The sequence below is a fragment of the Amphibalanus amphitrite genome, unplaced genomic scaffold (assembly GCF_019059575.1).
Source record: "Amphibalanus amphitrite isolate SeventyFive unplaced genomic scaffold, NRLGWU_Aamphi_draft 002028F_arrow, whole genome shotgun sequence".
NCBI classification, from domain to species: Eukaryota; Metazoa; Arthropoda; class Thecostraca; order Balanomorpha; family Balanidae; genus Amphibalanus; species Amphibalanus amphitrite.
Window position 1 is genome coordinate 1 of NW_024883521.1, and position 21,643 is coordinate 21,643.

The 21,643-nt window shown below is 48.7% G+C and overlaps 1 protein-coding gene across 2 annotated transcripts; it reads left to right on the top strand.

The window, feature by feature from the left end:
• The first annotated feature begins 1,052 nt into the window (after nucleotides 1-1,052).
• On the top strand, nucleotides 1,053-21,537 carry LOC122376139 (YTH domain-containing family protein 1-like). 2 transcript variants are annotated; one of them, XM_043355847.1, is made up of 4 exons: nucleotides 1,053-1,306; nucleotides 8,286-8,307; nucleotides 9,998-11,406; nucleotides 20,199-21,537. In XM_043355847.1, exons 1-4 carry the CDS (start codon nucleotides 1,283-1,285, stop codon nucleotides 20,259-20,261), a joined length of 1,518 nt encoding a protein of 505 aa, XP_043211782.1. In that variant the 5' UTR covers nucleotides 1,053-1,282; the 3' UTR covers nucleotides 20,262-21,537. The 2 variants fall into 2 exon arrangements, with proteins under 2 accessions (XP_043211782.1, XP_043211781.1); XM_043355846.1 differs by having other exon boundaries at nucleotides 1,070-1,306; nucleotides 9,998-11,405; nucleotides 20,190-21,537.
• The last annotated feature ends 106 nt before the right edge of the window (nucleotides 21,538-21,643 follow it).

Here is a 21,643-nt window from a genome sequence, read left to right on the forward strand (position 1 = left end):
GAGAGAGAGAGAGAGAGAGAGAGAGAGAGAGAGAGAGAGAGAGAGAAGAGAGAAAGAGAGAAAGGAGGATGAGATGAAAGAAAAGACTAAAAGATATGGATATTAGGTATACTTGTCCATGAGCATAGGAACGGCTGGAACATTGTGGGTGCATGGGTGCAGAAATCCAACCATCGCCCGTGGAGCGGGGGGGGAGGGGGTAGGGAACGGCACCGGGTATCGTGTCCTCTCTCGATTTTGAAATGTACCTATATCGTCAGTCGCCACCAATAAAAGCGGCCTATTTGGGTCAGTTTTCAAGATACCGGGCAAACCCTTTCTAGAGTGAGTCATCGATGTGTTCTATCATATGTGACATATTGTGTTCCGGTTTTTCCACCTGAGCACAAATAGGCATACCTACCTATGTTGTGAAGACCATCAAAGTAGCAAATGCCTCAGGTCACGTGACCTCGAGGTCATCATGCATCAAAATGATCCCCTCTAAATATTTGAAGACCACTGCATCGAAATTATCGCCAAATTAACGAACTAGAGCCTCGTCAAATATGCTATGTAAACCGGGTTAATCATTTCCCAACTCGCCTCCAACGGTGTCAGAGGCCAAGAATACGCTGAAATACTGGTGTGTACAGAAGCAACTGCGGGTCCCTGTACCTACCTAATAGGTAATAAAAAAGGTCGCTATTCGTAAATTTGTGGGACCGATGAAAATGAACACCAATTCGGCACAAACGAGTAAAAAAAGTACGAATTGAGGGTAATCTGGTTGAAAGTGAGGGTCTTTTTACCTGGTAACTCTATGAACCAGATATCAGGGAAAAATAAGGTACAGTGTGAAATAAATTGGTACAGAGTGAGGTAAATGGAAGGAATCGTTAGAAACAGAAATGGCGCAGCTGCTTCATTTCTTGAGCGTGTTCGTTAGCAGGACTTACTTATTTCTAAGGACATCTGGTTATGTTAACAGGATGATAACAAGGATGCTGATTGCTTTATTGAGTCCATGAGCAGTATCACTCACCTACTCAAGTACAAGAATGTGTTCAAGTGTTCATGCACAGGTTGAGCGAGCTTCACTCATTGCCCAGGAAATACAAAAGAAAATCCGTTCTTTTCCGAGATTTTCGCAAAGTGGATTGTAACCGGTAATCTGAATTGATTGTGGTTAGTTTGTCCCTGGGATACAGTAAGATACAGTGCAGACATCTTTTTGGCTCTATTCACTTTTGAGGCAGATTTTGTGCTCGAGGCTGCCAATTTTACCGCTTCTGATAAGGGGATGTCAGCCAGTGCTCAGGACCAGGTGGGTATTTCCAGTGAATTTTATGCATTACTGGTGCAATGGGTTACTGTTTTATTATTTTCTCAGATCGTGTGCTAGTTTAACACTTACAAAGCATTTTGCCAGTTACGTAATGCTAATATGCAAGTGTGACAAGCGTTTGAATTATCAAGACTCATGGATGTGTTCATTCCGAGTGTTTATTAAGGTCATAGTGATCACGATCAGTCCATCCCTGAATACATCCCACAAGGAACTTAATTAATTATTCATGCTAATTGTTCATTCAATTATTCTAAACTGCAATAATTTCCTCCTTTTGCACCCTTTAAGAAATGAAGAAATTCAAATTCTTTTTTTTTGCAACCAAGGAGAGACCATACCCAGAGCTGCTTTCTAATCAAAGCAAACCAAAGCAAACCTAACCAAACCTTACCTAACATTACCTAATACCCACAACCTAAAACCTAAAACCTACCATCTAAAACCTGCAACCTACAACCTAACAACCTACAGTGCCTCTCCTTGGTTGCAAAAACTAAATGTGATGCCTGCCCTGCTCTACTGCTACCCATCTTTTTAGGCTGAAAGGTAAGGTCATGCATTGATACAATACTTTTTTCAGTCCATCCCTGAATATATCCAGAGGGCTGTTCACGGGCCCTGTGTGCGGTCGGACCGCACACAGCCTCCAAGCTCCGCCCACTGCGTCCCTACGTCAGCCTTCCGTCACCGCACACAGCGATCGCTGTGGCCGGTCGGAACTGGCCACAGCGGACCGTCCACCGCACGCAGCCGTGACGTTAGAACCGCCTACCCATCCCCTACCCCCATGCCTGCTGGACGCACCGCACACAGCGCACGCAGCAGTGTGCGGTGCCCGTGAACACCCCTAAGGGCCCTGTTTCACTGGTGATATTGCACAAGCTGACGTAATTGTCCCGTAGCTCAGTTGGTAGAGCGCTGGACTCCGCGTGGTGAGAGCACGCGTTCCCGATTATAACAGTCCGGGTTTGAAGTGCGATGGGCGCTTGACATTTATGGGCCTCCTGACAGGTATGGCTGCGGTTGGTGGCAGGCCGTAGCCAAGCGAAGTCAGTGAGGGGACCGGCCGTGCGCGGCTATGTGCACACGTTAAACTTTGGACTCTAAATTCTGCCATTGAACCGGAATTGCAAGATTGGAGGGTAGAGGGCAGAGTCACCGCAACAAGCTTCTCTTAGCCGTGGCCCTGTCCTTGTGAATCCTTCCCATCAAAAGGTTCGGACTAAATTTATTTAAAAAAAGTAATGTGATGACGTCACACTAATGACGTTTCGTGTAATCTGTGAGCTTTTTCATAGCAGCATTTGGAACAGAGTTGCTGTCTCGTTGATTGTGTTTGATACATTTGTTTGATCGCACAGCCATGAAGATGTTAGCAGCAATATTTGATGACATCACACAGATTGACGATGTCATGGTTTGTTGATGTTTCCATGGAAACCCAATTTGAGACATGTAATAGCAGCGTGCTGCTATCACCGGTGAAACGGGGCCCTGCAATGAACTTGATTAACATTTATTGTTGCATATTTATTACATTTATTGCTTGCATGTATTAGTTGCATTCAACCTCACATTGAGTTAGGTGAGTTTATAATATTATGGTAGGCAAGGTTAGGTCAGGTTAGATTAGCAGTTAGTTCTTGTTATTTCTGGTAGTAGTGTACCTGATTTTTAGCATTAAAGGAAATTTGACACCTTGTGTCAAAATATGAACTTCGTAGATACTAGATACCATAGGTCGGCCTGAAATGACGTCAGAGTGACGTTTTAAGCTAGATCCAATTTCTTTGCACGAGAGGACTCAGAATAGACTGCGCTATTAAACTGCTATCTCGGATTTTCAAATTTTTGAAAATTTTGAAAATGATATATATTTGAATTCAAAATTTATATTTTTATTTTTTCCAAAAAGTTTTTGACTTTTCGAGAAAATCGGAATACATGGTTGGGCAGATAAATTGGGACAAATTTCAACTTCCTCTAAAACGACTATTTTTTAGTTTCGTGTATTGTTATCGCAATTATCAGGTTTTAGATGGGGTACCAGTATGTTTTATTTGTATATTCAGAATTTTTATATCTGTGACCTGAGGTCAGGCCAGACTCGTGATCTTTACATTGCAAGCCTATGGGAAAATATTGAAACGCCTCCTGCTTCGTGTAAACGAGTCAAAACCATCCAATTCTTTCAGTATTATGGAAGATTAACTCATCGGTGATGATCCTGGTGCCATTAATTGACAGGGGCACCGGAAAAGGTCATCTGAGGTCATGTGACATCATAAATCGTTTTTCTGTCAATAAATCACATGATGGTGCTAAAGACTTTTAAGTGGTACCACACTGCTCGCCTGGTGAAGGCGCGTCGTTTGGTATGCAGCATGACCATACCCCACAACCTCATTGATGAATGACCTGACCTTGACCTCCGGTCAAATTTCAAATTGACCTGCGAAGGTCATCGCATACTTATTTCGCATCGCCTCGACGAGAGCAACCAAAAATGTATTAATTTTAAGTCTCTATGTTTCTTAGTTTAAAAGTTATATAGGTAACTAATTCCAAAACATTTTATCGTTGAAGAGTCCTCTGGTGACCTCAATATTGACCTGACCTGAAAATGTGTTATGTAAAAGTTGTAGATCTTTAAACGACCTACCAAACGCCGTTTGCCGTTTGTCTCTGCGATGTGTAGTTTTTGAGATCTTAAGGGGGGCCGAAAAGGCCCCCCCCCCCCGCCCAGAATCGAACCTTTCAGAGCCCGCCGGAATAGGGTTAAGGATTCGATACAGACCCCGAGGGCTCACACTGTTATGTGAGGGCTTCAGGCTCATCCTAGGCCTAGTCTCTTAGCGCCCGCCGCCCACACCGGCTTCTGAGGGCCCCACCTTGGGCTCGGTAAGCCCTAAAACACCACATACACGTAAATATTTGGGGTGATCCACGCCGATCTCCGGGATCCTAAGCAGGCTTCTGAGAGTCCACACTGACCCTGAGTGGCCTGAAATGGCCTGGAAGTTCCAATTATATCTCTAAAGGATCCCTTGTCGCTATGCCGTGCGTAGCTTTTGGTTCCGTTAAACATTTTTTGATCGCGTTTGCAGCGCTTCCCTTCACACGAAAATTGAGAAACTTTTTGTTCACACTCGAGTGAACAAAACACTTCCTCTCACTGGAGCAAAGATGGATTACTTCCGATTCACACTTCCAACATTCACTCTCGCCGAATGCCCAACTTTGCTACAATCGGCGGCTGGGATAAGCCCTATGAATTTCACGTAAAACCTCTGCATGCATGCGTGAATGGAGGTTTTAGCAGGGTGATCCTATTAAATGGAGCGTTTTTCATTTTTTTATGGTGATGATCAAGAGCGACGAGCGTCTGCACAGGGGCCCTCTGCAGTGTGTCGGCAATTGCAGCCACTGTAATTCTACCAGTCGTTTTTGTCCATAAATTTCAAAATTTCGATTTTTTTTTGTAAAAAAAAAAATACATGTCATAGCTAGAAGGAAGACTGTCACCATCGGATTCCTCGCACCATTGCGCGTCGAATGATATGTATGTAAAACAAGTGAGTAACGACTGAGGAAAGGCAAGATTTAACACAAAAGTTGATTTTGTCCCCCCCCCCTCAACCAAAATCTGGCGACGCCTATGCATGCTTATGACTTATTCTGGCAAGTTTTATCCAGATATCTTCAAAAATGGCCAAGTTATATGCATTAGAGCAAAAAATTCACAATTATAAATTTTTCAAATCATTTTTTCAGTACGTATTCGACATCGTACACCAATATAAACAGCACCATCGTGTTCCTGAGCTCAAACTGCATCCGATATACACCTTTTTTGTTGCAAAATTTAAACTAAAATTTGACCTTTTTACCTGAAAGTGGCCTGACCTTAAAGGGACCCTCCCATCTTAACATTAGTTTTGAGTTGAGATAGCCAAATTGGTGGCCATGGCCTGCAAATACCGGTTTGGGCACTCACAACATCGAGAAATGCTTTAATTCGAAGATATGGAATTTCAAACTTGCAGTTTTCGGATTCTAAGGGGCTAATGCATTGGTATGCCCCCTTAGAATTTGTGACGTCAGCGGAGATCTAACGATTTTTAAATCTTAGACTAAAACCATCGTTAACACGTGGTGGTATACGCTGCTTTGCGCGCAACGTCTGCCGCACTTTAAGGCTGCAAAATTATTGCTTCCAAATAAAGTCGCTAGTAACAGGGAGATCCCAAAAAGTAAACAAAAGTAAAAGCCTAATATCTTGAAAACCAGTGAATATTTTTCGGTGAAATTTGGTAGATATTCGTTTTCGCTCTTTCTGAACCAAGGGACATCACTTTCATGCCAATTCATTAACTTTTTTGAAGGTGGGAGGGTCCCTTTAACTCAATTCAGCTCAAAATGACCTCAAATGACTTAAACGACATCGAATTCGAACTCTGGCATAAATGGACCATAAAGCATCTTTCACGTGACCGATGCACGGTACAAGATTTCCGTGACCTGTGATGACTTGACCCTGACCTGGAAATCAAAGTACAAGTTTGGTACCCTCAGGGCATCTAAAGCATCTGTTCACGAGTGTGTAAACCAAAAATGAGCCTGATCCGACTTATAGGACGGGGGCCAGAGCCCAAAATGTGAACAAGCCAAACATTGATGATTTTTATTTTGACCTGAGCTGTGACGTCATCGGTGACCTCGAGGGCAATGAAATAAGGTTTCGTTCGACAGTTTTTCCGGGGCTATCAGACGCCGTTTGAATTTTGATGATCGGCTCAGTAGTTTCGGGAGTTAGGAGGGGGGGGAGCTATGAAGACCCCCCCCCCCCCCCCAGTAGGGCGTGTTATACGCAGACCCCAGTGGGGTGTGGGTTAATTTCAAAATCTGCAGTGTTCAAATCCTAAGGGGCTATCGGGTAATGCATTTAGATACCCCCTTTGTGACTTTGTGATGTCAGAGTAGATCTATGAATTTTTAAATCTCATGCTAAAACCTTGGCGAGACAATTTTTGCTTTGATGGTACATACTGTCAATTGCGCTCAACATCTGTCTCACTTTTAAGATACCAAATTATTGCTTGCAGCTGACCTCATAAGTTACAGTGGAGGCCCCAAAAAAACAAACAAAAGTAAAAGTCAAATATCTCAGTAACCAGTGGATCATTTTTTTTTCAGTGCAATTTTATTGATATCATTTTTGCTATTTCTGAATTCTGAACCATGGTACATCACTTGTATTCCAATTCATTAACTTTTTTTAAGGAGGTAGGAGGGTCCCTTTAACCCGCGCCCCGCTGGGCTATTCAGCCATACGCGCCCTGCTGGGGGGGGGGGGGGGGCGTATGGCTAACCTCCGAACCGATGGTCGTAGAAAGACGGGGAGAACGGCAATCGAAAGCTCTCAACAAGGCGGATCTTGAGAGCCCAATTTTTTTTGCTTAAGTAGGTCAGAGGTCATGTCAAGGTCAGGTCAAGGGTACAAAATGCAAGTTTCTACAGTATCGGCCTTGCACCGTAGTTGCCGAAGAATGGACTGAGACTGATTGCCCAAAACGTGTTCTTAGACTACCAAGACAATATTCGTTGCATACAATGTCATTCAAAGGTCAAGGTCAAGGTCAGGTCAGGTCACCAAAAACAAAATATAGAAAAGGGCATGTGCGACACATGTTTTATGGGTTATTTTACTCATAGAATTTAATAGGCACACTCAATAAGTGATATGGACCACCTCTGGATGAATTTCAGGTCGAGGTCAGGTCAAGTGAGGTCAAATTTTGAAGTTGGTTGTTAAGGCCTAAAAAGGTGTCTATCTGATGCAGTTTTTCACGGCGAATCGAATGGTGCTATTTTTGTTTCCGCACGAGGTCTAGAACTTCCAAAAATCTCATTTTTCGAAATTTTTGTGTGTCATGACGTCATAAAATGTTGAATAACTCCCACATTTTTGAACCGATTCTTCTAAAAATTGGTATGTAGGTGCACATAGACCACTTCTCTGACATATATTCCGTTTTTTTTTCGATACACTCAAAATTTCGGATTTTATTATTATTTTCCCAAAAAAGTCAGTTTTTTTAAGAAAAAAATTTGGGCCAAAATCCAAGATTTTCAAAAAATCAAGATAGTCATTTGGTAGACAAAGTAAAATCACGTATAACCTTTTTTGTTACGTCTTGATTCCTTTAAAAATGAAGATGTTAGCGGCGTTTGAAATTTTGCCGTTTTTGAGGCGAAAATGGCGAACATGACGTCACTAAAACGTCAATTTCTGAAAACATTTTCCGACGGATATCGCTCAAATTTTCAGGGAACGTGTCAAATTGATGTATGATAAGGTACTGAAAGTTTGACGTCGCTGGCGTAACGCGTTTAGACGTTATTGGCGAAAAACGGGAGGGGGGCAGATTCTGCCCCCCCCCCCAGTGGGGCGCGGGTTAACAGACATTCCTGATCAACCCCGCGTTCGATGTCTCTTGGACGACGAAGATTCTACGTCGTCTGGCCAATTACGTTCCATCACTGCAGCCGAGCCCCCGCTGACCTTGAGCGGGATTGGCCGGACGACGTAGAATCTTCGTCGTCCGAGGACATCGAACGCGAGGTAAGCTCCAAGTGCAGCTGAATAATGATTTTTGCTTCACAGCTGATGGCTCATTGAACTCATTTTGTGGTAAATTTGCTTTGAAAGACATCTTAATGTTCAGTGATAAGTTCACTAACTTGAATGATGTTGTGTAATAAGGTTTATTAGTGATCATTTGTCTATCTTTGTCTATCCTGAAAACACTTTGATTGGGATTTTCCTCGATTTATATGTGTACATGCTGCCTATTTGTGATCAGAGTGTAGTACAACTTCAGTGTGAATTATATTTAGGTTTGCCCAGGGAATTTCACAGTGACTGAGACCAATGTGCTTTCTGTGTTCACAGAGAAAAACTCAGCAACCACCAGGTAAGAGTGTTTTGTTTTTATTTGCCTGCAGGGTGTAACAAAATCATCCGGGCATCTTTCGTTATGCTTCAATTAACAAGCAAGACGATCTGAAGTTTTTTCTTCTTCTTTTAAATGATGATATAACCATCTGCCATAAGATCACAGTTACAACTGCACTGTAGCATTCCAGCCACTGGGTTCTCCAACACACTGGCACTGGTGTGGAGCGACACCGGCTTGACCTGCGCCCACAGCTGGGCGGCGCTGGTGACGGGTGTCCCCCTCAATCACCTCCTGCTGGACAGTAGCTTATAAGACCTCGATGAAATTGGGATGGGGATTATTTTCAAGCCAAAGCCCGTTAGCCCAGAAGGGTAAGAGGTCCTCTCAGCGTCAGTTCTCATTATTCTAGGGAGAGGGACTTCAAGGTGGCGCACCAGCCCGTATAAAGACAGCGTGGCTTGAATCAGGCATCAGTGGGCGTTGGGAAACCGAGCCCTCCTGTGCTGTCTGGTTGAGCGCCTCAAACCATTTCTTAGCCAGGATGTTGCTCCGTTAATACTCGTCACTGATGGTGGTTTTCTGTGACACCATGTACAGCTGGAACATCGCACAGCAGCTGAACATGCTCCAGATCTGGATCTTGGCCGGATGTTTGACGCCGGCGAGGGCCGGCATGTTCGAGCTACTGGCAGCCCACACATGGCCGATTTGACGGTTCTAAGGAAAATACAGATCGAACGGCTACTCGTCCGACCAGACCATCTTACTCATGTCTTCCTTCGACCAGTGGACACACTGGCATGAGGCCAAAGGTGGTGGACTGGTTGCTTTCCAGTCAGTTTCGTTTTCTTTTTTCAGTTTGAAGGGCAGTAAAACCAAGCTAAAGGGCGGGTAGCGGTGAATTATATCGTGGGACCTCGTATTATCTGCCTTGGTAAAAGTTTGAGTCAGTTTGCAGATTGACTGGTGTCGTTTCCTTGTCGCTATTTTGACAACTCTCCTCACCACTTGGCAAAGCGCGGCTTTTGGGGTCGCGGCCGGGCTGAGTCTGCCACCCATGTCCCAGCTTAGCATGCCTCAGGCAGATGTACAACTGGCTGCAGCTAACTGCTGCTGTTAGTGTCCAGCTACTGGCAGACCAGCTTCTGGCTCATGCCCCCATGGATGCCGCCATGCCACCGATGTGCAGTTTTACTATGAAAGGAGAACTGTACCTACTCCTTTCTCTCGTCTCTACCTTGTACGAAAACTATCAAATGAGCCCTCCGGTGACTCGACTCTTACTCGAAGAAAGAGTCACCTCGCAAGGTCAGGTCACTGCTAAGCTGAGAACCGATACCAGAGGCACGTATTCATCCAATATTCCCGCTTCTAACATCAGAAAAAGGAAATGTGCGAACAGATATGGCGAAAAATAGATGTCCGGATAATTTCGTTACACCCTGCAGCCTGCAGTTTGTAGCTTCAGAGCAAAGTAATTCATCCTTCCAACCTTAACCTTAAAAGTAAAAACAACTCTAAAAGAACTGTTTCATTTTGTGACCAGGTTCTCTTCAACTCTCTTCATAGTTCTAGTTCATCATGTGCTAGTAAAGGAATGTTTGTAAGTTTGCTGGTCCAATAATGATTAAAATCTGGCTGCAATGTGTGTCTCACACCTGACGTGAACTGACCCCACCCATCCCCTTGGCTGGTTGGCGAGCAGGAAATGCGCCGAAGGAGGCGGCCAGCGTAGCGGAGCCAGAGGAGGCGGCGTTCGACGGCTGGCGCTCTCAGCACCAGCCCAACTATAGCACGGCCATGACCGGACTGGCTGCCTCGGCCGACCCCTACCTGTCGAGCTACTACGGCGGCGCCGCCGGCTACCCGCCCTACCAGGCGTTCGGCGTCGGCGACGGCGCCTGGAGCAGCGGCGGCGACCACCTGGCCTTCATGGGCGGCTACAGCCAGCCGCCCGTGCAGCCCGACAGCTACGGAATGGACGGAGTGTTTGGTGGACAGGGCTTCGGTGGCTTCGGCCAGCCGGGATTTGGCGGATACGGACCGTTTCATGGCAATGGTGACTACTCGGCCGGCTGGGGCGGCGGCATGGGCCGCAAATACGGGGACTACTACCGTGGCGACCCGGCCGCGTACGGCGGTGAGGAGCGTTCCGTCAAACAGGTTGAACAGGGCATGCAGCGGCTCAGCATGGACCCCAAGCAGCCGGCGCACGACCCGCGCATGTACGGTGAGCTGGCGCCGGCCGCCGGGGGACCGCAGAAAAAGTCGTGGGCCAGTATCGCCAGCCAGCCGGCGCGCGCGGCGCCGCTGGCCGGCGGCAAGGTGGTGATGCCGATGGCCGGCCCCGCGCCCAGAGACACCATCGGCGTGTGGGACGGCAAGAACGGCGCTCCGAAGCCGGTGGGTCCGGCGGCGGTGGGCGCGCGGCCCGGCTGGCTGGCGCCGCGCGGTCGCGGCCAGCCGCCTCTCGGCTACCCGCAGGCGCCGCCCGCGCAGCCGCCGCCGCCGCCGCCCCCGCCCACGCACCCGGTACTGGACGAGCTGCGCGACCGCAACGAGTACAACCCCAAGGAGTTCGACCTGAGCGCCAAGGGAGCGCGCTTCTTCGTGATCAAGTCGTACTCGGAGGACGACATCCACCGCTCCATCAAGTACGAGATCTGGGCCAGCACTGAGCACGGCAACAAACGGCTGGACTCGGCGTTCCGCGAGCGCGACGGCAAGGGCCCGGTGTACCTGCTGTACTCGGTGAACGGCAGCGGCCACTTTTGCGGCATGGCGCAGATGCTCTCGCCCGTGGACTATAGCTCGTCGTCCTCGGTCTGGGCGCAGGACAAGTGGAAGGGTCAGTTCAAAGTAAAGTGGATTTACGTGAAGGACGTGCCGAACTCTCAGCTGCGTCACATCCGGCTGGAGAACAACGAGAATAAGCCGGTGACAAACTCTCGTGACACGCAGGAGGTGCCGGCCGACAAGGGCCGCCAGGTGCTCAAAATCATCCACGCGTTCAACCACCGCACCTCCATCTTCGACGACTTTGTGCACTACGAGCAGCGTCAGGAGGAGGAGGAGGGTCGCCGGCCGGCGGCGCACCATCCAGCTCCAAACAAGGTGAGTCGCGCCCTGCTGAGGCTGTGGGATGGGGGGGGGTGGGGATTGCCTGCTCACTCTGTAAAGTGCGGGATTATTATTGAAACGCTCTGCTCGGTCGTTGAGAGAATACTGTCGATAGTATCTTCTCATGTATTTTCGCCTACTTGTCGTGTATCCGTCCTTGGCGATGGTAATCACTGAGCTGCGCCGGCAAGTGGGCTTATTTAACGGGCTTATTACACTCGCGTGCTGCGTACATACTACTCTGCTCGGCTTTCCTTCCGATGATATTTATTGTGCTCTCCCTTGGCCGGCGGAGCCGTTCTTGTTGTCCCGGCTCAGATCTGGGGACTGCAGGTGCCACCAGCGCCGCGCGCTATCCCCGCGGCGGAGCGCAAACTATAGTTTCAGGCTCAGTCGCTAGGTGGCAGCAAAGGTTCATGCCCGGAGCAGCGTAACTCAGTCGGCCTTGGACATAATTATTCCAGCTCGGTTGCACATGTCTGACGGTTTCAAGCGATACTAGATCGAAGACACTTCTCTGCTTGTTGTTTCGGTTTCCATGCAACAAAGTCAACATCAGCAGTTTTTTATTTACTTTGGCCTGTTGTCATCCTTGACGAGCAGTGCTGGCAGTGGTGACAGATTTGGTACATTTACTTTTGTTTAAGAAATGACGGTCGATACCATTTCGCATAAACATTATGCAGAAACTCCACGCTCATGTTGCCAGCTGAGGTCTTGATCTTGATCTTGACAGTTTTGGAAACAGATTCATTTACAACATTGTACTACGGTCCTCGTCTCACTGTGTGGTTGTGGTAGGCATTCTTATTTCATTAAAACCGATAATTCTTTGGCGCCACGACGCGCGCCACTCCATACTTAACATAAAATCACTACACTTCTCCATTCCATGCGTTACCGCTGTAAAACGCGAGATATGAAAAAGGTTGTTTGTTTTTCTTGATGTGTCAGGAGGAGAGCTACAAACTTTCGTCAGTTTTTTTTTTTACTTTACGAAAAGTCGCCACTGGCGAGAGATGATATAACGCCACCCCCTTCGGCCTTCCTGCACATGAACTCTCTGTGATAGACGCTGACCCTTGTGTCGTAGCGAGGTGAAACTTTGTGTCGTAGCGAGATGTCGTCGCAGATCATGAAGTGATGACTGCAGCATTTAGTATAATCTTGGAGCGATTTTTCATTAAATCTTGCATATTGTGATAGGTTTGTGGTACGGGAAAGTATTATAGTGTGTACTTATTTGTTTCGTGTTCATGACCAGCACGGGGACACTTCAGCTGGGCATGACCTGGATTGACCTACAATGACCCCATGGGCCGTCATTTAACCCTCGCCCGCACATGCCATTTTCCCATCCTAGAACGCACATGGGGAGGGGGGGGGGTTGCCAACCCCCGCGCCATTTCGTTCCTGTTGGAGATAGAGCTTCGCGGTAAAGACCAAAAAGATTATTTGGGAAGACACGAATCCAATGATACCCAGTTTTACCTTCTCGGATCAGTCATTGACCTTCCAGGTCGGGTCAAACTAAAGAATGTTGCTGTTTTGGGTCACCGTTGGATATCAAGTGCGCTGCTTAGCATATACCGATGACGATGCCGTTTTCCGGTGCCAAGCCAGCTAGAACCTCTTTGTCACACTACCCGACCAGATTTTTGCTGCTAAGGTCATTTCAGGTCAAGTTAGGTCAAGGTCAATTATATGTGTTTGTATGTCTGTGTGTGTCTGTGTGTATACTGATGTGTGCACCGAGTGTTTATGTGTCCATATTACATGAAATCGTGATCTGAGAAGCTTTTACCAAAAATGCAGTCAAAAAACATCACGAAAAGTAAGTTACGCTTGCCTAAAACGCAATGATTTTAGATGACCTAGGTTGACCTTGACCCTGACCTTGACATCTGCACATCGTCGAACAACATGCTCCATGATAGGTGGGAGGTAAGACTGGCAAAAAAGGCCGAAATCAAGGTGTCAAAAGCTCACAAGGCCCATAGCCAACGCAAGATGTTGAGAATTGGTCATTTGGGTCATGACATGACCTGACAAATAAGGTCATATCTCCGAAACCAAAAACCACAGAAATTTGAAATTTTCAGTGGACACCAAGAAAGGATAGAGGAGCAGCTATACCAAAAATCAGACTTCTAGCTAAAAAATGTTGAGTGCAGAGCAGAAAGACTACCTGGTGGGGGGGGGGGTGGCAACCCCCCCCCCTGTGCGGGCGAGGGTTAGGTGGTGTTGTCAAGTGACACGGCACATTTCTTTGGGTTTATTAGGCCTTGGAATTAGAATCCTCATTGATTTGTTCATTTCTGTTCTGTCAACACGGTTGCTAAGTCTAAGTCAAGAGTATGTACCTAATGAGAGAGCTCAGTTCTAACTGTTTGGAACCGAAGGGACTACCGATGGCTACCAACGAAGGTGATGCCACTCGTTGAAATATAATATTTTGTCCCCTAACTAAATATTAACAGGCTTTATTTTGGAAAAGTCGAACTATGTAGAGAGAAGCCTTATCATTTTTTTCATCTCATTCATCTCCGTCGACACCATACAGCCAACATACAACACCACAGAAGCAAAACCACAGAAGCCATTCTTCAATCATGCATAAATATCGGCGGAAATAATCATGTTTGGTTCATGGTTGACCTTAGAATTTGAAATTAGATGCCTATGTGTTCCTCTCAGTACGAGCACCACGCTCTTTTTCTCGCCTGGATTCACGTCAATTAGGAATGAAACAGAATTACCTTGGATGACTATCAAGCATCACCCTACCCCGTAACCCCGGCCGGCCGCGTTGGAAAAGTGATAGGGCGGTGCGAGTTTTTAGAAATTATCCAGCCTCAGCTTCGGGTAAGTTAGGTGAAGAAGCAGCACTTAATGTTGACCTGGCTTTCAACTCTTGAATCGTTAATTCCAAAGCACGTCGAGCACGTTAAAACATGAAACCAGTAAAACGTCTTTTGGGCGAAGAACGAGCGAGCGAGATAGTGAGCCCTGCACGTGCGGAAGATTGAGAGGGTTCTTCCAACGGGCATGTGCAAAGCACCCTTTTAACCGGTCGCTAGTGGTGTGCCAAATTTGAACGCAATCGGCCCAGCCGTTCCTGAGATCTGGAAGCGGCATTCTGCACGTGCGCACGTGCAAACGGGGTCCAAAATGATTTTTGCACGGCACCCTACTAACCGGTCCCCAACCGTGTACCAAATTTGAGCGCAATCGGCCCAGCCGTTCTCGAGATCTGGAAACGCCCCCTGCACGTGCGCACGTGCAGTAGCACCCTAAACGCAGCACATGGGAATGCATTGCCTGGTGGATGCCTACTTGGTGGATGGAACAGGTTCAAAAAACTGAAGAACGCTTACCATCCCCAGTCCGCCGCCGCCACGGGGTCTCCGGGGGAGACCGCCACCTGGGCCGACCAACTCAACAGGCACTTCGCCACCGTGGGGTCCCGAATCGCCGACGAGTTGCGAGGGGCCGCGACTGGGGAGCGGCACAGCCAGCGCCCACCCACCGTCTGCTCGTCTCGCTTTCGGCTCCAGCCGGCGACGCTGCCGGAACTGTCGCGCTGCATTCGGGGCATGAGCGCGTCTAGAGCGGTGGGGCTTGACGGTGTGCCTCTCTTTGCGGTGCGGCGCTGTTTCCCTGTTGTTGGCCCCCACCTGCTGCGTCTTGTGAATTTATCGATTGTGACTGGTGTGTTCCCCGAGTGCTGGAAGTCAGCTTGTGTCGTACCGATCCCAAAGTCAGGTGATCTTACTCAACCATCCAACCATAGGCCTATCTCACTTTTAAGCGTGCTGTCGAAGATTTTAGAAAAAGTAGTATGTGCTCAACTCACGAACTATGTAGAAACTCATCACTTACTATGCCCATCTCAGTATGCTTACCGCTCACATCACTCCACCGAGGACGCCGTGATCGAGGCTGTCGAGCGCCTGGTCCGCAATACCGACCGCGGCCTGGTATCGTCGGTAACGGCGATTGATCTTTCAAAGGCGTTCGACAGCGTCGATCACGACGTCCTCCTCACCAAGCTACAATGGTACGGGATATGCGACGTCGGCTGGTTCTCCAGCTATTTGAGCGGTCGGAGCCAGATTGTTAGGGGTGGCGAGGTAACCCTACCTGTGACGTGCGGCGTGCCCCAGGGCTCGATCATCGGTCCAATCCTCTTCATTTTGTTCACTTCGGACCTTCCGGCGCATCTGACCCATGGCCGCATCATCTCATACGCGGACGACACTCTCCACATAGACTGTTCCTCCCCTGACGGACCGGGTCTGGCCGAGCTCCGAGCTAGGCTGGAGCTCACCATGCGCGAGCTCCATGCCTGGTTCGGAGTAAACTCCTTGAAAATGAACAGCAGCAAAACTGACTTCATGATAGTTGGCAGCAAACATAACGTAGCAAAAACACAAAACTTCTGTTTCGTTGTAGAAAACTACAATTCTACCTTCTAAAGCAGTCAAAATCCTCGGCGTCACTACAGATGCTGTTCTGTCATGGGAGGAGCACATATCTTGTGTCGTCCGAAAGTGCAACAAAATTCTCTTTTCTCTATACAGGTTCAGGCATTACTTCACTAGTCAAGTTCTCAAAACCATCATTCAGGCCTATGTTTTCCCACATATCACTTACTGTCTGTGCGTCTGGGGTGGGGCGGCCAGGGGGCAGATGCACAAGCTTCAAAAAGTCATCAATTTTTCGGCCAGGATTGTGGGAGGGATAAAGAAACACGAACACATTACACCGACTCTAAATTATCTTGATTGGCCGAGGATCGAGACCCTGGTGGCGCGCCGGGACGTCGCAAAGGTGTGGGGGTTGCTGCGGGCGGACGGCGCGCCCTCCAGCGTGCGGGAGCTCCTGGTGCCCCGCGGTGCTGTGTCGACCCGGGACACCCGCGGATCGGAGGACGGCGACCTGCACCTGCAGCGCTGCAGGCTGGCCTCGAGCCAGAAGGCCTTTACTTACCGTGCGGCGGTCGCCTGGAATGGTCTGCCGCGCGCCGCCCGCGACGCGCCGACCTACCGTGCCTTCAAACTGGCAGTAAGGGAATGCATCACCTAGTCATGTGCTCACGCTTAGCTCATCCCACTTTTCTTATCATGTTTTTATCGCAGTATATGTTTTATCGTGTGTAATGTGGCATTATGTGTATGTACAACTTGTCGATATTTTAGCGTCACTTTGCTTTTACAACATGTATGACGGGAGACTTGAATAGCCACGGTGTGGATGGTCTCAACAATACACGAAACGAAATACCTGTATGCCAAGTTTCAGCGAAATCGCCCCAGTACTTTCCGAGTTACTGAAATGGGAACAAATTTGGCACCTCTTCTTTTTGTATTTTGCACGTGTAGTGGGGGTCACTCACATAGATCAAGAGTATCCGACCTTTGGTAGAAGGGATGCAGCTACCCTATAAAAATTACCGCAAGAAAACCGCTCAAGCCGCTGCTGAGATATGGGCCTCTCAAAATAATCACTTTCGCAAAACTGCTTGAACATCCTTGACTGTTATCGTGGCACGTGCCACGACGGTCACTGAGATGTATCAAAAGTAGTCAATTACGGGGTAGAAGGGCTGGGGCTACCCAGCAAAAAGACCGCAGGCCAATCGGTCCAGCGGTTGCTGAGATATAAGCCTCTCAAAAGCGTTACAGGCCGGGCCGGGCCGGGCCGGGCCGGGCCGCAGTCATGCTGAGATTTTTCCGTTATATTGAAAAGACTTCGCTGCGCTCGTAACGACAGTGTCACAATGAGTTCCAGGGATTCCAGCTTCTTGGGTTCCATAGGGTGAGCTCCCGTATCGCTGCCTGGTATGGGAGACAGCTTCGTTTACACTGCCTACAAAACACGAGTAGGTATAAAGCATTCCAATAAAGCAATGTTTAATAACTACTGGAATTGTGACGGTGATTGGCTGGAGAAACTCAATGCTGACGAATGCTCATTAATACCAAACCTCTGATTGTTAATGAGCGTCGTTGGTGACGACCAGGTTCGTGTCCCCAAAATAGTTCGACGTCCGGCATTCGAGGACCTTTTTTGGCCTGGTCACCGGACGTGCCGGTCCGCACAAAAACCGGACGGTATGTCACTCATCTTGCCCCTTCCTTTGGCTGTCAGTGGGGTCATTCCAGGGTGCCCAGTGCGCCAGTGCTCCTCCGATAATATGTTTATGAGAACAGAGCGGTCCCCGTCCCGCCTTCATTGAACCGGCATGTCCGGTTCTTGTGAACACCAACCCGTTCTGTTTTTGATAGTGGCCACCTTTTTACCATTGACCTCCGACCACCCTGGTCCTGTGTAAAAGCGCGTGCTTGATGAGTACTGAAATTCGTTATCAGACAACGCTAGCTTTTTGTTTCTGTGAATTTACTGCCTCTTCATTCTTTAAATAGGCCGATCGTTCCGATGCCGGGTTTATCTATTATAGCCATTAGTCGGGATTTGTGGTAGCGCTTGTTTGCGTACCTACTGCATACCTACAGCTGTTACGTGTTGTAAGTGAATATATTTCTATTAAGTTTCGCGTTGTCGCTCCTTCGAGATACCGATTCACTGGCGAAACATCCATTTATAGAAATCGATTAGAGCTGTCTTTGGACAGATGCGACTCTGGCTATTGATGATCGTAGTTAACTGCGCTGGCGGCGGCGTGCATTCGCTCGTTCAGCGGTAGATATCTTGGTCACAGGCATTCGGCAAATTCGCAGCTACCTCGTACGTGGCTGGTCAGGCATTCGCCATCGTTACACCTTGCTTTTGAAGTATTTCGGTCATCCTCAATTGCTCGATCGGACGACGTATCCAGAACCTCCTCCAGAACCTATCCAAGTCGAAACAGTGCAGATCGGACTGTACGTACCTACGTACGCGCTTTGCTGACTGACAGAGACCTTCTGAGGTGATGTTTGTAATTTTATAAGAACGTGACCATTTCATGGCTGCTGTAGATACATGGCAAAAAGCATCGTCTGCCTAAAACTTTTAGTGGTTCTTAGTGATACGTCCTTCAAATCCGGCCATTAATTAGATTTTCGGAGCATCTCACGATACGACTCAGTCGTACCGCGAGAGTCGACTTCTGGACCAGTGCAAAAATCCAGAACTGCCACCTTCCCGCTGTGTCTTTTTGCTTGTTACGAGCGAGCGAGCGCAGCGAGCGAAGTGAGTCTTTTCAATATAACGGAAAAATCTCAGTATGAGCGGCCCGGCCCGGCCCGGCCCGGCCCGGCCTGTAACGCTTTTGAGAGGCTTATATCTCAGCAACCGCTGGACCGATTGGCCTGCGGTCTTTTTTGTTGGGTAGCCCCATCCCTTCTACCCCGTAATTGACTACTTTTGATACATCTCAGTGACCGTCGTGGCACGTGCCACGTGAAAAGTCAAGGGTGTTCAAGCTGTTTTGCAAAAGTAGTGATTTTGAGAGGCTCATATCTCAGCAGCCGCTTGGGCGATTGACTTGCGGTAATTTTTTGTAGGGTAGCAGCATCCCTTCTACCCAAAATAGGATACTCTCGATGTATGTGGGTCACCCCCAGTGCACGTGCAAAATACAACAATAAGAGGTGCCAAATTTGTTCCCATTTCAGTAACTCGGTAATTACTGGGGCGATTTCGCTGAAACTTGGCATACAGGTAGGCACCCACCAGGCAATGCATTCCCATGTGTTGTGGTTAGGGTGCTACTGCACGTGCGCACGTGCAGGGGGCGTTTCCAGATCTCGAGAACGGCTGGGCCGATTGCGCTCAAATTTGGTACACGGTTGGGGACCAGTTAGTAGGGTGCCGTGCAAAAGTCATTTTGGACCCCGTTTGCACGTGCGCACGTGCAGAATGCCGCTTCCAGATCTCAGGAACGGCTGGGCCGATTGCGTTCAAATTTGGCACACCGCTAGCGACGGGTTAGAAGGGTGCTTTGCACAAGCCCGTTGGAAGCACCGTCTCGCCCTTCCGCACTGCAGGGCTCACCATCTCGCTCGCTCGTTCTTCGCCCAAAAGGCGTTTTACTGGTTGTGATGTTTTATGGATTGGACTTGGTCGTGGTCGTCGATCGAAAATGTGCAAAATCTCTCTCTCTCTCTCTCTCTCTCTCTCTCTCTCTCTCTCTCTCTCTCTCTCTCTCTCTCTCTCTCTCTCTCTCTCTCTCTCTCTCTCTCTCTCTCTCTCTCTCTCTCTCTCTCTCTCTCTCTCTCTCTCTCTCTCTCTCTCTCTCTCCCTCTCCCTCTCCCTCTCCCTCTCCCTCTCTCTCTCTCTCTCTCTCTCTCTCTCTCTCTCTCTCTCTCTCTCTCTCTCTCTCTCCCGTCCATTCTCCTTTCCTCCTCTTCCCTCAATTCCTACTTCTTTCTTCTGTCCTCGCTTTCTTGTTAGGATCTTATGTCATTGCGCTGCATGTAGCCTGTCGGCACTGTGTGACTGTGTGACGGATAGTGTGACTTGAACTGACTTGACCTATCGTGATTGACGCGGCATGAACCGACCTGACGTGACTATCTTCACCTAACCTGACCTTCGTGACTGACGTGACCTGACCGAATATGACTGGGTCTGTCGTGACTACTTGTCTAACCTGACCTGATTTAACGTGATTTGGTTTGACCTATCTACCCTAGTTGACGTAGTTTGACTTAACTTGCTTTAACATGATTTTGTTTGACCTGATCTGCATTCACATGATTTGGTTGGACCTACCCTGGTTTGACCAACTACCCTGGTGTGACCTGACCTGGTTTGACCTGATCTGTTTCGGCCACCAGGAGGAGGGCGACCCGGCAGCGCGCGGCGGGGACCGCGCACGAGGCCGGGGCGCGCGCAACTAGCCGGCCGGGCAGCACGGCCTGTGGCGCCGGGCGTGCCCGGGCCGGCCGGCGGCTCGTCCCGGCCGGTGGTCGACGCCAGCCAGGACCGGCTGTGACCGCGCCGCCGAGCGGGCGCACCCGCAGCCGCTGCTCCTCCAGCGACGGAGGACGCTGCGAGAGCGCGCTAATCCAGAGACTGAGAAAGGCAACGCGCTAATCCAGAGACTGAGAAAGGCTCGGCTATGGTAATCCAGTGACTGAAAATGATGGAATTCGCTTATCCAATGACTGAAAAGTGCGGATTCAACTATCAAATGACTCCGAAACAGACGTGGACTTATCAGCTTGTGATTGGCGCTGTTTGGACTCACCAGTGCGGTGACATATTATAGTATTGAGGACTCGCCACCCGGGGGCTGAGCAAGGTAAAGTGCAGTAATCGCGTAAAGAGCAGCCGTATCGGCCCGCTGTCTGCTTTAAAACATACAGACTGACGTTAACATGTCCAGGAAATCGGAGTGCGTGTATTGTGGCGCTGTGCAGAAATGGGGTGCGTTGCTGGAGGGTTTATATGCCAGAATGCCTGGCAGCAGATGGTGTGATTTAACTGGCGGATTCGCTCCGGTCCAGAGTGGAACGCTCGTTTGTTATCCGTTGCTTGTCTGATCAGTCTGCCTGCTGGGCATGGCGAGCTTCTATAGAGTATTGTTTGTATAACCCCGGTAGAAGGGTGAGGCGCCCTAGTCTGGGACACATCTAGATTTGGTACAGGTTGCACCCACGCAAAGCTTCAGCGCAATGTGGTCGGATGTGCGTTTCTGTTGGTTTTTGGTGATCTTACCTCCCAGCAAACAGTCTAGATGCTTTGGGGACATCATATCTACTTTGGCAATGTTTTTGGTTATGTTTCCTAATGATTTTCCTTGTGAGTGTAATATGCATGCTTGTGAAAAATGAAAATTCATATAGCGCAAACCAAATTGTCAGTTATGCTGTTGTTGAATCTGTTAAATAATGTTCGCTACCTACGAGCATATATGGAAACGAATTAGGTGACTGTTACTGTTGAAAGTCGTGCCGGCAGGGTCGCTAGTTTTCACATGTACGCTATACATGTCATCTAACAGTTTTCACACTCCCGTCTGTCTGAAAGTGGGATCGGGCGGGCGCGGCGCCTTCTGGGCCGAGCCCGGCCGAGCTCCAGAGCCTGTCCGACTGTCTGTTCGCGTGTCTGCTGTCCTGTCTCTGTCTCCTCCGCGCTGTGGGGTATCGGGAAATACAGCCGAGGTCGGTGGAACTCGCCTAGTGCGGCCGCTCGGGTCGGGGGGTTAGAGGGGGTCACGGTGCTCGGGTCGGGGTCACGGTGTTCGTGTCAGAGGGGGCTTAAGAGTATCTGACGGGAA